Source organism: Pterocles gutturalis, unplaced genomic scaffold (assembly GCF_000699245.1).
Source record: "Pterocles gutturalis isolate BGI_N339 unplaced genomic scaffold, ASM69924v1 scaffold22471, whole genome shotgun sequence".
Taxonomy (NCBI): Eukaryota; Metazoa; Chordata; class Aves; order Pterocliformes; family Pteroclidae; genus Pterocles; species Pterocles gutturalis.
The window spans coordinates 1-17,391 of NW_010101118.1; the positions used below are offsets into that span (position 1 = coordinate 1).

At 43.8% G+C, this 17,391-nt stretch overlaps 1 protein-coding gene across 1 annotated transcript; it reads right to left on the reverse strand.

Moving 5' to 3' along the window:
* Positions 1-1,055: 1,055 nt before the first annotated feature.
* On the reverse strand, positions 1,056-13,026 carry CRTAM (cytotoxic and regulatory T cell molecule). Its single transcript, XM_010082359.1, has 13 exons — positions 12,978-13,026; positions 9,987-10,133; positions 8,167-8,319; positions 7,884-8,015; positions 5,209-5,379; positions 4,568-4,639; positions 3,998-4,063; positions 3,688-3,775; positions 3,147-3,241; positions 2,553-2,657; positions 2,110-2,253; positions 1,752-1,835; positions 1,056-1,186 (listed from the first exon to the last, which is right to left on the reverse strand). The coding sequence occupies exons 1-13, from the start codon at positions 13,024-13,026 to the stop codon at positions 1,056-1,058; spliced, it is 1,437 nt and encodes a 478-aa protein (XP_010080661.1).
* Between the last annotated feature and the right edge of the window lie 4,365 nt (positions 13,027-17,391).

The window sequence follows — 17,391 nt, forward strand, 5'->3', positions numbered from 1 at the left end:
GAGGGATTATTAATCCCATTAAAAACGGGATTATTCCTGACGGCCACTGGTTTAATTCGGCATTCAGAAACAGTTTGCAGCATTTTTCTTACTTGCAGGGAGAAATAATAATCTCTAATGAGAAAAAAAATAACCGCAGCTTTCTGTTGCAATGTAAATTTCCTTTATTTTAGGAATTCGGTTTTGTCTTTCTGCAACAGCAGAGGTTCCCGGCGATGGCATCACAGGCTCTGCAGATGTGATGTCTCAGCAATTCTCCTAGCTTGACCGCTGGCGGGCAAGTGACTTCGCCCCTGGGTTTGGAGAATCTGCCCTTCCTCTTCACCTCTGCACCTCTGCCTCCCCCCTGTTGAAAACTTCCACATCCCCACGAGCACCCCTGGAAGCTCATGGGATGTGGGACACAGCTCAGTCGTAGCACCAAGCATCTGGGTTTCAGAGCCCCTCGCAGACTGGTGCTGGTGCAGTCGTGCACAGCAGAGTGATGTTATCACTGTCTAGGGGAGAAAGGGGGGCTGAAGCCCAGGAAGGGGGACAACCTCTTTTTTTTTTTTTTTTTTTAAACACCTTGGATGTCAGGGTGTTTCCTGCTTGGTTAAATACAGATGGATGTCCAGGTTTGGGGTCAGAATGAGATAATGAGTCCTGGTTGGTTTGCACCTCCCAGGGTTTCCTGCTCAGTCCCGTGCTTGCAGAGGAGGTGGTGAAGCACTGCAGGAATATCTCCATATCTGGGACTGACCGCATGGTTCCTTGCCAGGACCCCAGCTGCTGATAGGACCTGAGGTGGGATTGATGAGCTCCATCTCTGGCAGTGGTTAATTAAATCCTCTGAGGATGACAGGTAAATCAGTGTGTTCACTACTAATAGGTTTCTAGGAGCACCGGTCCCATCTCCCTGTCCCACTGTTGAAGGAGAAGCAGTCCAAATTGCCTTTTGGATTGAGGGTAGACATCTGTACCTCTGCTCCTTGAAACGGTATTGATGTCTGAACGCTGTAAGATAAATATCAGGAAGCAGAGGTGCTTCTGCACATTGTACAGATTTGCCATCGCTATACATCCGTTTCCTTTCCACATCCAAACAGTTTCTCACTTATTGCAATGTTTTTGTCTCTTGGATTCTTCTGTGTTGTTCCCACATATCCTTCTGTCACATATTGCACGTTGGCCTTCTGACTGACAACTGGAAGATAAACATACATTTATTATGGATTTTGTAAAGGGTATGTGTGTTTACCTGCATGGCTTAAATATTTTGTATTTTAAAATATTTGGAAAAGAGGAAAGTGTTGAAAATATTTTGACAATAATTACAAGCTCCTTTCTCTTTTAATGCTGTTTAGGTGCTGCAACAAACTAATGTTGAAAGATGTTGGCAGAGTTCCCTCGGATGAGAGCCACTCAGGACAGTTTAACAACAGTAGCACTTCTGGTACATACCACACATTGTTTTCTATAGTGTTTCAGTAAATTATTTTTAGAAACTAGATAAACCCATTGTGATTATCCAGTCTAACCTACTAAATATAAACCAATGGTTTTCACTTTGCATGGCTCTGCATCACTCTTGCTGAAGATATATCTGTGGTGGACCCATGCGTATGAAAGGTTTGGGTTCAGAATATTCAGGTCTAAAATGTGCAATTTGTGAATATCTCAGTACAGTAAGATTGACTGCCATCTGCTCTGGCTGTGGTCAGCAGCAATGCTCTAACAGGAATTAGTTTATGTTGGTTAAAGCTTTTTACCGTGTCCGTTCTTCTCATGGCTTGGACTGTCTTCATTGGATTTGGATTTATAACTCTCCAGTGTCTGCTCTGAAACATCATTTTCTGTGCAGAAAACAAATGCAATTAAGATCATGAGATTTTTCTGTGGCTCTTCCTCACTCTCTATTGAACATAAAAATCCCGAGAGACTACTTATAAAATGGGGGTTCAATTCTCCTGCTTAAGACCACAATTTCCTTGGCTTTTGTGGCACCTCATGTCAGCTGAAGCCTGGCCTGGAGGAGCCATGTCTTGTCTCTGCTTAACAGGCTCCTCAGCTCTCCAGCCCCTCAGAAAAATCCGCATCAGCAGTTGCTCGGCCAGGGCCATCACCCACCTCTCTTCCACACTCCGTGAGCTTTTTTCAGCTTCCTCATGAAAAGCAGGACAATGATGAGCAGCGCGAAAATCAGAGCAGCCACCAAGATGGGCAGCAAGAGATTCTTCTTCTTTTTGCTGCCTTCAGATTTCAGATCTTGCTCTGTAAAAGAGGCAGGTGTGTGTTTGTGTTGTTAAATAGCTTCCTGTGAGTCTCTGCTGATTCAGACAAGCATGATATATCCTGGACCAGGCCAGGTGAATGTGGTGGGAGGGCGCAAGTCACCTTGTTTGACTCAATTTTAGGATGTAAGGTCAAATTTTTCCTTCTTAAATGAACAAGAAAAACTGATTGAAATCAGTGGACTCGTGCTCTGGCACAACAAACAGTAAGATTTAGCATTTTTCTGGGTTGTAAAAATGGCTGTGTTTCTGTGGTCTTTGCCATTAAAGAGTACATACCCAAGGTAACGGTGGAAATCACAGTCACATTTGCACTTGGTAGCGGGGCTTCTGTCCTGGAAAGTTCCTCTTCTGTGACATTGCCTTGGAATGCCATTTCAGTCCCTGGAGGAATAAAAAGGAGAACAGTGTTTCTCTGAAGGGCAAAGGGATGCTTAAGACCCAGCAGCTTTGAAGTCCAGGGCACCTGGTACTGCAGGAGAAAGGGACTTCTGCAGCCCCTGACTTAGAGCTCTATGCTCACTTCCTTAATGCTGTATTTCATTTTAATCTGAAGAACACCCAAGCTTTATGAACAGAAAATCCTCAGAGTCTCTTAAACATTGTTGAACCCAATGGTTCCCATTTACAGCTGAATTAAAACAGAGTTGAGCTTTGACTCTCTGATCATTTTGAGGTTTTCCCTGTTCATCAGTTTGCTTGCAACACTGGGAATGACCATGTATCCTTTTCCTTAAAGCAGATATTTTTTTTGGTGTTCAAATCCCTGATTACTCTTTCACTGTCTTCATAGCTCACAGTCATGCAATCACCCTGCATGAGACCCCCCCTCCTTTGCCACCACCACCCATGTCCGATGGTGCAAGGTCGTACCGTTGGGGACACGATAACTCGACGAACCAGCCAATTCTTCCCTTCCTGCCGCAGCTGGCGTTACTTCAGACCCTGTGCAAACAGAGGGGTGAGTTCTGACTTTCTTACACACATTCCATACATCCTTGTATTTTGATTTGATTTTGAAAACTAAAATATTAATGCATGCTGTGCCTACCAAAACTTTACATTCATAAGAGATTTTCTTCCTTACCAGGTATGTAAGCACACCTAGTGAAAGTCCTGTTGAAAGACTCAGGCTCGCTCTCCGTGTATGTTTATCAACATCTGTAGGAATTGTTTGTGGGGATGTAGCCCTTCTGTGACGTTTGTAATCACTGATGTAGCACTTCCAAGCAAATACAAACAAAGGGCTGGTGTATTTCTAAAACACCCAATTGACTTTTCCCTGCAGGTGTGTGCACCCACTGTGGTGGGGTTTGGCCAACGGATTTGGGCAGTGGAGCTCTTAATTCTTCTGCTGGAAACAACTTCTCAGTGCAGCAACTGCAGCCTGCAGCCGGCTATGTGCAGGGATAACCGCTGTTGCGCAGTGCCACCTAGTGCAACTGTCCAGAGAGATCCTGGATCCTCTGGTACTGCAGAAGGGGTGGTTTGTTGTTCAGATCCTAAAGGACCCCCGCCAAAACACAAGACAAAAATCACAAGACACTCTTTGGCACTGAACTGATCATTGAAAAACGAAACCTGCCCTGTATGCTCCATGCTCTGGATGCTCTGTCTGATCAGTGGTTAGACTTACAGTCCTACCCTCCCACCTTCAGCTTCCCTGTCCTCTGAATAGATTTAACACTATGAAATGAGGACAAAAAAGAAAGTGAAACCCTCACCAGTATGCTGTGGGTGGCTTGGAGCAGAGGCCGTGCTGCTGTTCGGATCTGACACTGCTGTGGTCACTGGGGAAAAAACAAAGCTGTTCTGAAGGCTGAGAAAATATCCCCCAGCAGCACTGGTAACTGCTCTTTTACAGCCCTAGCTCTAGGTAAAGGCACTGTACAGTATCGTCATTTTTTACCCCCCCCCCCCAGTTTCTATTAAGTATGATGGTGAATGATATGGAATATTCCACTGGCCATTGCATTTGTTGCTTTACCTGTGCTCCCTCCCAGCTTCTGGTGCACCTGCAAATTCAACAAAGCACGGGAGCCTGGAAATGTCCTTGGATTCCCAGACAGCAGCCCAAAACATCAGTGTGCTATCAACATTCTTCTCAGCACAAATCCAAAACATAGCCTCATACTAGCTACTAAGAAGAAACTTAACTCTAGCCCAAATTCAGGACAGTAAAAAGAAATTTAACTCTAACCCAGCTGAAACCAGCACAGATATTTTCTGCGATAGATGCAGTGTTTATCTGACCTGTGCAATAATTTAAACAAGGCCAAGCAATTCCTGCCTACCTGGAGATTCCTCATTCTCAGGGACATGTGTATCCACCTCTAGGGCAGCTGGTGCAGGATTTGTATTTGTCACTGAAAAAACCCAACAACAGTACAACTTATAGAGCACTTATAAGCATTTGTTGAATCAAGAAATCTATAGGAAGAACAAAGGAAGAGTAATTAGATAGATCCTAAAGATGAGTAAATAGGCAGAAGGCAAACTCTACTCCAAGAATTATTAGACAAGCAGCTTCAGTGTTAACTTACAACATCTAGACCCTGCTAGCTTTCCAGGTGGATGTGTCTAATATGCAGAAGACATGGGAAGCTCACAGCTTTTTGAGAACATAAACTGTGAATTGTCTTTAAAGCTGCAGGACAAACATCACCTGAATGCTAGCAGCAGCGCTGGGGAACTGTCCTGCCTGGGCTGCTGTGGCTTAATGTTTAATGAATTTCAAGGTAATTAAGAAGCAGAAAAAAGCCCCCAAATCTTGGTTTGGAGTTCTTCTTTTGCCCCAGTAGCCCTCTCATTTATAAATAGGTTCCACACACAGGGCAGTAGACTATGGGCTTCAGCTTTGCATGTATATTTGCATAACTTTCACCATCTCAGAGACGTAAAATGGGATAGCCACTGCTGAAGGAGCCTGCAGTACCCGTCCTAGGGAGGTCCTCAAACTGGAAAGATGCCATCAGCTTCTCTGCTCTTAGTGCTCGGTGGCGAACGATGCAGCTGGCTGTTGAACCGGGTCCATAGGTGAGGACTGTCAGCGTGCTGGTTGTGGTCCATTTCTTCCCATCAGCTTCTAACTTGTGCTTAGTGTCACCTATACACCCATTGGAAGAAAACATTTAAGTGCTTTCTAGTCAAGAGCAATTTAATGAAAAACCTTCCAGGAGCAATCTGCATTACTTGGCTGTGCTGGAGCAGCACATGATTACTGTGCACGAGTGGTTCGCTGTGTAAATGGATCACACGGGAGCCCAAAGGCAGTGAGGTCATGCTTTCTTCCTTGGCAGTTGGTTAAGTGCAGACCTTGCTGCACCCCCTGTGCTCAGCCCAAAGCCTCCGCTCCGCTTCATGACTCACATGGGAAATTCCCCTGCAGCACCCTGCAGGACTGCGGCGAAATGTCCAAACACCCCCCGGCACTTTTGGTCCTGACTGAATGGAATAAATTGCTTTGCTGTGTGCCGCAGCCACGCAGGGCCCGCAGCCAGGAGCCTCGGGGCAAGGACCTGCTGTTCTGCAGCCTGACTGAGATCTAAAAAAGTTCTAATTCTGCTGTGTTGTAATCCAAGGGCATTAAACTTGTGTCTTAATAGCTGCAGATTTATTACCGCAAACATAAAAAGAAGTTGTTAAATTTGCATTGATGTGCAATATTTACATTTGTAATAAATAAACATTGGTACAACTCTGTTAAATCCTGGACAAGTCAACCATTGTCCCTACAATGCAGGTTTCACTTGTCCCCTTTGGGAGCTGGGGGAAGTTCAACACAAAGATTAATTGCCTTGCCATAATGAATTAGAGAGCGCTGTGTAACTTGTCTGATGTGGTTCCGAGTCCTGTAGGTAATACTGGTGTCTACTCATTTATATGATATTGAAAAATAAAGATGTATTTCATGTGACACAAAGAGATGTGTTTAAATAGCTCTGGTGGAGAGGGAGGTTTTTTCAGATGTTTACCGCAAATGCCCATGGCGGCACAATAATCTCTACTGTCTGTCTCTGATGTAGAGGTTCTCTGGAAACAAACTGACGCTTTCTCTTGATCTGTTACCCCTGGTAACACCCTTATTTCTTAAACGAAATAAATTCCTTGTTTCTAAATTAGCCTTTACAGGTAACTCTCTGTATCACATAGAGCAGTATTTCTCAACCTTTTTTTCCATCCCCAGCAGGGTCACGCAAGAGCACAAAAGGATTTCAAAACATTTTTTGTTAGAAAGGAAATAATCTTTAATTGTCAGGAACAGCTCAGTAATTACAGCTGGTTTGCCCCTGCTGAGTCCTGGTGGGACTGGGGAGCTGCCAGTAATTACGATATATTAGCTATTTTCTGATTACTATAAATATTTGCAGTATTTGATTAAAGCTTAGAACAGAACGGGGGAGAAAGGAGTGTGACTCAAAGACAGTCACCTGCAACAAAAGAGAGGCACCTGCAGAGGGGATGAGAAACATCAAATTAGGGCAGTTGGTTTTCTTTTTTTTTTTTTTTTTTTTTTACTTTCCAGCATTTTAATTCGTGTCTGCCCCAAGCAAATGTAAATTTTTCCTGTTCAGCAGAGCAGCCCCTACTGGCCCCAGGCTAATGGCCCTCACATGTGGCTGAGGGGCAAGCTGGAAGGGTGCTGGTCGGGCTGGCTGGGTCAGTGCTGTAAAGGTCTCGGGGAGAGAAAGGGAAGTATTTTTTGCTGAAATAAGCAGAGGAATGTATATGTGTTGTGGGAGATGTTTAGGGTCTGAGCTATGTGCTGTGATGTTAGAAATAATATACTTATTATATTGTGATTACAGGCTCAGCTTTGAATGTGTTGCTTGATGATGCAAAATACAAAAAAGAATATGTGAAAGAGAATACATTTGCGTCTATGGGTATTTTCCTTACGCCTTGGTACAGATGTGCATTTTCTCTCCCCTCTGCTACAGTTACAGCTAGTAAGGTAGTTATTATTAGAATGTGGCCTTCAAAGCAGCTATTTCTGTAGTACACACGTGAAACTGAGCTATGTGGTGGCTCTGTGCTCCTTGTGTGTGTCCACCTGGACATGTGTGGATCTCTGGCTGGAGGGAGCATCACAAGGTGATGTGGGGTCTGTTTCCTGAGCTCTTTTTTGCTTCTGCTGGTGAGCTGCCTGGTTCTGAACAGATGGATGAGAGGGAAAGGCTGCTGGTGAGCTGCTCAGCACAGCTGAGGAAAATCTGCCTACCAGTTACAACATGGAAAGAATGATGATGGATTTTTTTTTTTTTTTTTGACTGACCTTATAGTGGGGCTTTGAAAATTGTGCCTCCAGAGTTTTGTTTTCGTTGGAATTTCACTCCAGACTCTCAAGGGATTTTGGTGCCAGGTATTGTTCTGCTCTGAATGTGAGCAAAGCAGGTGAGCCCCCTCCCTTGCACAAACACTGGCATTTAGTGCTGACTTTTCTCTGAGCTTACACCTACGGGGCCCAAGTTGTACTAAATGCACAGAGGATGAGTGGTAGTCCCAGCTGATGTGTTGCAGAAGGTGTTTCACCCTCCTGTATTTTTAAACCTGCCCAAGGCTGGTAAGAAGAAATTGTTTGTAATCAATCCCTGGCCCTTTAACACTCACCAGGGAGCTCTATCCCGTTGTCCAACAGCCAGGTAATCTGGGGCTGTGGTTTACATCCTTGGGTATGGCAAGACAGTGTAATCCTTCTTTCTGCATCTTGGGATACTTCCAGTACTGCGCTAGAAGGAGCAGCTGCGGCAGTAAGACTTAGCATCAGTTATGGTACATCTTGCTACTCAGAGTTGTGTTAAGCACTATAAAACTGCATGCAAAAATGCAGGGCTGGAGTTGAGAAGCTGGCTTTGTTCTGCTCCTCTGGAATAAAGCAGGTGAAGGAACTTACCTGATACCTCAACAGTCTTGTTCTTGCTTTGGAATGGGGTGCCGTAGTAGAAGCATTTATATACGCCTTCATCGTGCACTGTTACGTTAGACAGTCGGATGGATAATTCATCCTTCGAATAACGGATAAGTTGGTACCTCTGATCTCTTAAAGCTGTAAAGAAAAAAAAACCCAGCATGCTATACGTGTTGGTAGGTAAGAGACAGGTAATCAAAGCAGTAACGGAATGAGGATAGTTGTCTTTATTGCATTTTTAAAATTCATCAGCACTTGACATAAGGGAGTGGGTGCAAAGCATTCCCAGCTGGTGCTGTGCTAGTACAGAGGCAGCAGGAAAATGAAGAAGGGGGGTGTGTGCTGCCAGCGGGGAAAATTAGGGGTTTTTTTTCTTGCTTTTATTTTCAGGGGGTCTTACTCCTGTGTTCCCAGGTATTGTAACAATTGGTTTCTTTAAGTGTAAGCAAACTTTGGAGTGTGAGGATGTGATACATGGTCAGAAAAGTAATATGACCTTTGAATATAGGGTATAGGTGCATGAACTGAGGACCTTTCCCTTCCCCATTCCCCAAGCCTTTGTCTGGCCTTGAAGAAATCGCTTCCCCTCTTTGGGTGTATGTTGTGATATGTAAATGTACGCTATGGTCAGCACACGCCTCTTTATTAACTGTTTATTAATTGGCTCTTCTGCTATCCTTGTCTAATTACCTTGATTTTAATGAGCCCATCTCCTAGGATAGCTGTATTCTACTGTATAGTCCCTTTTTTCTCTGGGATAAAAAAGACCCGCGGGAGTCTTTGGGGTCAGGCCAGCAAGTCGCATGGGCTCTTCCCACAACCGCAGCACAGAAAGTGTAACTTTCTGCCCTTAAATTGAACTGAAACTGGGGGTTTGTACCAGCCATTAGGCAGAAAAAGACCTTAAAAATGATCGGTTTATTTTCAATTTCTTTTAGCTGAGGTCTTGTAAAAATAGAGAGTTGGGAGAAAATTACAACAGTACTATAATTTATGAAGGTGATTAAATAGTAAAGGATTTTGAAACCACAGTGATGTAAGACTTGTAGCTAGCTTGTCATATTTTTAGCTACAACGAGACTGGAGGGAACTGATTCACGAAGCGGTTTATTGGAGAAGCAATGTGACAGGGATTCACAGGGGTGATTTAGAAGAAAAAATGAAAATGTCCACGTGCAGTGTAAAGTTTGCTTTCTGTCTAAATGAGGACTGTTTCCTTTTGTACTGCAAAAGGAAAATAATCCAGCGTGTCTGACTTATCAGGGATCCAAATGCCTTGCAAGCTCTAGTCCTTGGGGGTGTTATATCATGCATCTTCGTGAAGGATAATTGTGGGATGTTGAATCCTCAGGTGATGTAAGATAGATACTGTTTTGTTCACCCAGGTTAAATTTGTGAATTGTTGTAGCTGTAAATTTGGCTTTGTTAGCAGATACTAGAAATCACTGCTTGTTTTCTAAAGATTTCCTCTTGATGCACTACATCAAATTCCCTGATGAGCAGAAGAGCACCCAGGGCTTTCAGGCACGTCCGCTCCTGTCTCTCTTGTAAGGCAAGAGTGGGCTTTTGTGCTAATCTCTTGGTGCTGGTGGTAACTACGGTTCATCGCTAAAAGCTCTAGTGCCAGACCGCTCTTGTGGGGGTTTCCATTTCATCAGCTTCCTGCCAGAAAGGGGCTGAATGTAATGTCTGGGGTGGTTGGGTAGCAGGTGAGTCAGTGGCCATGGGTGGGAGCAGGGAAAGCCCCCTTGGGAGTGACCCTCCAGCCCCAGGTGGAAAGTGCTGCAGGCAGTGTTCACACTTACCCCGCTGGGCATTGAGAAAAATGCCAAAGCCCTGAGGGTTTAACCACTGCCGGGCAGAACCGCTGCCGCTGCTGAGGGTGCAGCGGAGGTTGAGGTCCTCTCCTTCCTTTAGAGTGATGGTTTCACTGCCAGCTCCTGGAAACTCCCCTGCCAGAGATGGGGGGAAAAAACAAGTATTATAATGTGACATGAAGTGACAATGTTTTGCACAGAGTAGTATATCAGCTTTCTTCTTTTCAAGGGTGTAAAGGTTTTTCTACACTGGGAGACTTGCCAATGTTATTGTACTGATATAAATAAATCACAGTCATTAGAAAGCTCATCGCAGTCACTGAGTAAGATTTTTGCCAAAGGTTTGTGATCGTCACCTGCTAGCACAACCAGACTTAGTTATTAGATGTTATTCCACATGAGTCAATGAAGAACTGATAGCAGACCCATTTAATGCACGTTCTTCCTGTATGTTAACACAAACACTTAATTTTCATCATTCCTTGTTCAGTTCTGGAGCCCGATTTGCAAGTGTGCGGGACTGAGCAGTGGATGACCAGCACCTCTGAGAACCCAGGCCTTTTTCTTCAGAAATTGTAATGCTGCAACTGCTTTGAACTGGCTTTGAAATGGCTTTTGCAGGCAGGATCCCCAAACCTGGCCAGGCACAGGTTACTAAAATGAAATGTCATTCTCTCTCCTCCTCATTCTACAGATGGGCAGTAAAGTGTGTTTTTCTCTCCAGACATTCTAAGATACATAATCCACTTTGTGAAAATATTTGATGACCTGGAATGAATTGCCTTCTCCAGAAGAAAGCATGCCCTGGAGAAATTACTGAGAGCAGTGCCTGGGTCAGAGTTAAGTAAATAGGCAGTAAGAGGGTTTTAGTCTTCATTCCTGGTTTGTGTGTTTTGATTTTATTTTCCAGGTAGCTGTCTGCTGCAAGTTCCTACTGCATACATGAGCACTGTATTTTGGGAAAATGAATCTTTCTGGATTAAGGAAAGCTTTTCATTTTCTTAAAAACAATTTAAAATATACCAGAAATGAAGCTATCGTAGGGCATTCTTGCTGGACCTGGTCTTTTACCACTAAAAGCAGAGGAAGGACTAGTCTCTCTGTAAGGCAGTAGTTTAGATGGAGCTCTGTTGCCATCCCTCACCCTTCAGTTGACCACACATGACATTTTTCAGGCCAGGGGTAGCACAGAAAAATCGTTAATGATGTAGCCTGGGATCTCACAAACAGAAAACATACCATGGACTGTTTCTTCACTATCTAATCTTTGGACCCTATAAGCCTGTAGAAAATATTTCCTTCTAATATCTCAATATTTTTACTTCCTGGTTTAAGTATGATGTGTGCTGCTTTAGCTAAGGAGGAGCTGTGCAGGACAGATCTGCTGTCTGGCCTGACTGCATGGTGCCAGGAGATGCCACCAGCCAGGTTCAACTGAATCACGCTGGTGAAGCCCTGCTCAACTTAGAGTTTTACCAACACATATGGCACGCTTATATTTCCTTATGGTTCTGCCTCCATTTCCCAGGGTTAGTGTCTCAGCTGGTTCCTCAGGGCTTGTGCCACACAGGGGTCATTGGCTGAGGAGCGGGAGCAAAAGGAAAACCTCTTAGCATGGGTTCCACTTGCGAGGACCCGCGTCAGGAGGTGATGTTGTGAAGGGAGCAGAGACAGCCTCGTTTGTGGTTTTCCACAGAGCCCTTCTGCGTCTTTTGTAGTCACAGTTTCCTGTTGCAAACAGCAGCGTGAGGTCTTTTAAGTCACACCTTTTGAGGTGAGAGCAGCCAGACGGAGCAAGAAAAGGTGGGGGTGCTGCTTGCTTTTCTAAACCAGAAAGAAGCAGCCCCCAGAACAGGGCATGTATGTAATTTCCATGAGAGACCATGGCTTCGTTCAGACCATGACTCACAGGTCAAGGTTTTTTCCCTCATCTAGAGGGCAGTTTGACATGGCTGTGGTCTTCAAGCCACTGTAGCCCACCACAGTACAGTCACTGGGGTGTGGAAGATGCTCCCATGCCAGCTCCGGAGGACAGTAGTTGTTGTACTGTGTAGAACCCATGTGTCCCAGCTACCTGGAAAAATTAGTCTGGCATCAAGAGCAGTGATATATCCACCTTCTTGGCAAGACAGGGCAACAATTTCTTGCTGGAAATTGCAGGATGGAACTGAGCGGAATGGCTCATGCCTCTGGTTGCTATTATTCTAGCCATCAGAACAGACAGAACTCGTGGTGATACGCACTGAGTGCATCATTTCAGAGCTTTCTTTAAAACTGTACTCTGTTATAGAGACATCCTGTTTAATGAGTTATTTTTGACCTCTGGCTGCAGACCTGTGAGTGGGAGTCTGAATTAACTGTGATGGCCAAGAGCAGCTAGCAGCTGTCCACAGGTACAAAACTCATCATGCAGGAGTCTGTGGCAATACTGGGGGAAGAGGGGTTGTACGCTAGGAGTGGAAGCTGCTGATTCGGAGCACGTCTAAAGCACACAGCTCCTTAAAGCCTGACTTCTGTTAAACACAATCAATGGTAATAAAATATCATGGCCAAATATGAATCTCTTGCACTCCCCTGTGTATGAAAGACAGGGGACAAGCAAAGTGGGTATAAGCTCCATCCTCTAGTAGGAGTAAGGAAATTGAGCATTTCAAGTGCTTTTCATTTTCAAAGTACTTTGCAAGAGCTTTCTAAATTATTCTGACTGCTTACATCAGCCTCTTTTTACACCATACATGAACAAAGGCATACACAGATATCTAAGCCATGGAAAGTAAGCAGTGATCCACTCTCTAAATCTAAGGGAGAATCTTTTGATTTCCCAACACCCTGCGATCTAAAGTGTGCCACCAGCTGCTAGGAGATGAATCGATCTCATCAATACTGGGTTTAGGAGTCAGCTGGAATTCAGCACTGTTGTGCTTCGGCTATTGGGTGACAACAGGGCACTGTCAACAAGAAAACAACAGCAAAGCTTACCTTGCATCAGGAACAGAGCCGCGATGTGTAGCACCCCGGTGAAAGTCATGCTGTGATGTGGGCGCAGGCAGGCTGTGCTGACTTCCTCTCTCTGCAGGTCCCTTTTCACTATGGGGGGAGCAGATTTACCATGACTTCATCACCGCTGGGGTCTCTGCCTTCTTTCCTTCTCTCTGGTGTTCCACTCTCTTCTCCCCTCGTCTCATATTTCCTCTGTGTTGGTGACTGCTGAGAAATCTGTGACCTCACGAGTCCCTAAAGTGACACCGGTGGGCGACAGGACTGGGGGCAGCCAGGAAGGCAGAGCCTGTTTGGTGGATGCTGCTGTAGCGTGGTAATTGGCAAGGATGCTGCAATTTTGTCAGTTTTGTCAGTCTGCATCCTGTAATGCCGTGTGCATTGCTCTGCTTGCGGGGATTATGGAAAAACAAATAGCGAGAGAAAGGTAATTCACTGCGTGTGGTTGGTGGCTCCCCAGGGAACTAAGAGTACTGGTGAGGAGGTTGTGAAAGGTTTGCTGGGCACTGAAGCATGGGGCAAGGGATGACTACACCAAGGAGGTCCCAAAGGACCGGTGGCAGAATCAGCGTTTCCCTTGCAGGGTTGATTATTCCAGGAGCTATGTGGAGCTTAGTAAAGCTTTTTGTGTCTCCTGGGTGTGTGATAGATCACAAATCACACGATCTATCCACGCCTGTTCTAGGCAGAGACTCTTTTTGTGATGTAGCCATGTGTGTTGATTTCCAAAAAGGCTTTGGCAGACCCTCTTCTGGCGCTTCTCTGCAACTGCCCAACATTTAGTGCAAATGACTAATGCTGTCAAAATGAGCTGACTTTAAGATTAAAAAATATGGCTTAAAAACTGTGTGCATTTGCGGGACATGGGTTTGAGTGAACTGGGCAAAATGGTTAGATGTAAAATGCATAATGTGCTTATAATTAATTTATTAGAATCTCTTTCCATTGAACTTTCAGGTGCATGGAAGTCTGTCATTCTGTTAGTGTATATTTGGTTGACAAAAGCTATGGCTTTTACGTTAAACATAATATAATCAGTTTTACTGGAAACAGAGCTTTTAATGTAGATAGTTGGTTGGAAAGGAAGCAGTCTCACGGGCTGATAAACCTACTGCTGGATTAAAAAATCCAGATCAAGAAGGAAGATAAGTGTTGTAAAGGTAAGCACTGCTTTGTTTTTAAAGGTTGTGCTTCCAGTTCTCCACATCTAAACCTGACAGTAGAACAACTCTGGGTAAAAAAAGCCATCAAGCAGCAGAGGCACTGAAGCCACCTGCTTCCAGCCCAAGGGGTAAAACTCTGTCCCCGTGAAGTAGATGGAAAACCAGACTTGAGATGGTTTTGTGCCATCTGCTGTCAAATAATTGAACTTCATCTTCAGTGCGGGGAAGAAAAACGTAGCTCATATTCCCCTTTCTCCTTGATGCTTCTGAGGCTTAGACACCATCCAGGTGGGCATCCCAAAATGGGATGTGGGGAGGGCAGCATTACAGCCCAAACTGAGAAGCAGCCCTGACACTTTTTTTTTCCCAAGGTCCCAGCACAGCTGTTCTCTAGGCACATGCCCAGTACAGGTGTTTTTCCTGCCTACATCCTGCTGGAGCCACAGAACATGTTGCTCAGGTGTGCTCCAGCAATGCATGGGTCCCTCTGAAGGGGCACTTCATTGAAGGTCTGTGTCAGAATATTCACTCCAGCAAAGTTAAGTATGCTTGAGAGGAAATTGTAAAATAGGAAGGGCAAGGTGTGGGTGCACGGCATCTTTATTAAATCCTCTACAAGACATTTTTGTCTGACTTCAGAGAAATCCATTTAATGTAATAAGCAAATTAAAATGCCGTGGTTGTTTGAACAGTTGTTAGCAATTGAAGCTGAGATTAAAAACAACCAACCAACCCCCTTCCCCCCCAAAAAAATAAAAAAATACAGATGTCACAGGTAATTACAGCTATTTTTGGCAATACAATTATTGGTTTTTTTTAAACAGCAAACATTTTTCTCAAATAAATACAATCTGCTCACACTAAAAAAACATAATAAACAGAACGATACAGCATGTTTAAAATGAAAAAAAAAAGTATCCATTGATAACATCAAGTTTTAAGAGATGTCCACAGAGAGAATCTTCAGAAAGTACATTTCAATGGGAAGTAACAGAAAGGAACTGGCTGTGTATTTTCTGTTCTGTAGCATGTATGGAATATTCCCCAGGGAACAAGTACTTGAGGAAGTGGTGAGGAGTAGAGATTTAGAGTGTATGCAACCGGTCACGCTTACTGCTTTTTTTTTTTTAATTCATTCACCATTTTAAGGATGTCTGTTACTACCATCGTTTTACATGTATTTTTAAATTTCAAATAATATCCTCTATGCTTAGGCTCTTTTTAAAAAAAAAAAAAAATCAAACCCCACAAACGAAACCTGTTAAGGCTCCCTCTCTAATCAATAGTTTTCATATGGAATTCCAACAGGTTTTAAGTTGTGAAGCATTGCAAACTAATTTCCAGCTCTGGGTTTAAATGAGGGTTAGTTGACTCCAGCCTAACTCAACTATCTAGCATCCCTCTTTTAAAGGGGGAAACAGCACTCTAGCACCCCTTTCTACCCTCTTTGTTTTTTTTCCCTGAAGTTATGGCCCGGATCTTCAGTTTGCATAAAGAAGTAAAGCTTTGTTGATTTGAGCATACAGTGTTGGTTTGCAGTCCCAGAGAACCTGGCTCTGTGCTCAGAGAATTTAAGAATTTGGCTGCAGCTGCCACTGCACTCAATGGAAGGGAAATGCAGACACTTGAGACCTGGCACCTAGGAACTGCTAGCTGCCTCCTGTACAGACTGTTGGGATCTGATGCAGCTCACAGTGGAGGCAAGGAAAAGACTGCACGCACCTGAAATAGATCACACCTAATGCTCTTCTGGGACAAAACACTGAAGTGACATTAAATACACATTAATGAGCAGCAATGGAGTGAAAGTGAAGCAGCAACTGGTTTATATTCTTAACATCTCAATTAAAAATCTACAAGAACATTTTTTTCCTTTTTCCCCTAATGAGCCCTATCAACACGAGACTACTTAATGCAAAACCCCTATGAGAAATCAAATGCTAGAAGAAAATAAGTTTTTTGCTTCAGAGATTCTTGACACCTGAAAAAACTAATTTGACATGAGACTAGAATTGCCAAAATACTTCCCCAAACATCCAAAAATATAATTTTTTTTTAAGAAGAGTATTTTAACACCTGTCTTCTCAAACAGAGCGCTCTTTTCTATAGTACTTAACTATATGCAAAGATCAGCTAGTACAATATTCAAATTGTGCATTCAGGTTTTGTTCCCTCTGTTTCGTGCTTCTGTCTGACACACACCTTGTAATGTCACTGAACTGCAGCAGGACCTGAGCAGCCTCCACTGTTTTGTACAGGCAGTATTTGTTGCCCCAAATGACATCTTGCTAGCCCCTAAGTGTGAAACAAAAAGCAGCCTGGAGAATCACACATGCATCAGTAACCAAATTAGTTTTGGTGTGATTGTCATCTTATTTAGCTTTAAGGTCTTTGCAAATTTGAAGCGAGTAAGCGTGGAGGAAAACAAGCTAGAAATGCTCTTCAGAATGTCTGTACACAGCCAAAAATAGTTTAAATTACAGTTAAAAACTCAAGTGACAGCAGAACAACTGCAGGAGAGCAGTTCCTTCTGTCATCTCATAAGTTATCTCCCTGACTTTTCAGTATACATCCCTGGTAAATAATGCACTTGCGAATGGCCCGCTGTGTATTACCTAGGCATAGATGTATCAATAATGGACCATCGTTACGGATTGTGACAATGCAGGTATTGCACGGGATGAGCTCTCTGCTGACTCAAAATCTGTACAGAATCTGGTGTACTCTCCCTGGCAAGCTCAATAAAACCCAGAGACAACGCCGAGCTAAAACCCCTTAAGATTTCTTGCGTCGCAACTGCTGAGTGTTTTGCCTCTTTTAGGAATATTTTGGAAGAAGCAATTGCAGTTGATCACTCCGTATTCATTCTGACCACTGAAAACGCAGCTCAGTCAGAGACCAGTCCAGCTGAAGGCTCAATAGGTTAAAAGAAACCATCCCAAAATCAGACTTGGATCTTGCTATGAATGCTAAGTGTCTGTCAAAGTTGGAGGTTCTGTGCCATACAGACATTTCAAACAGGGAGACTAGTCTGCAGAGGAGGGGTATGTAGGATGCCAGAATTAATTTCTTGGTACTTCTGAACTTGCCTTTGATGCTATTTATGGGAATACTCAGACTTACAGCCCTAACCAAGAAAGGAGTATGCCTAAATCTCTTTCATCTGATTTAAGCCCATTTTTAAGTACCTTCTCAAAGCCAGTCTACACTGATAAGACCTGTACGAATGTCTG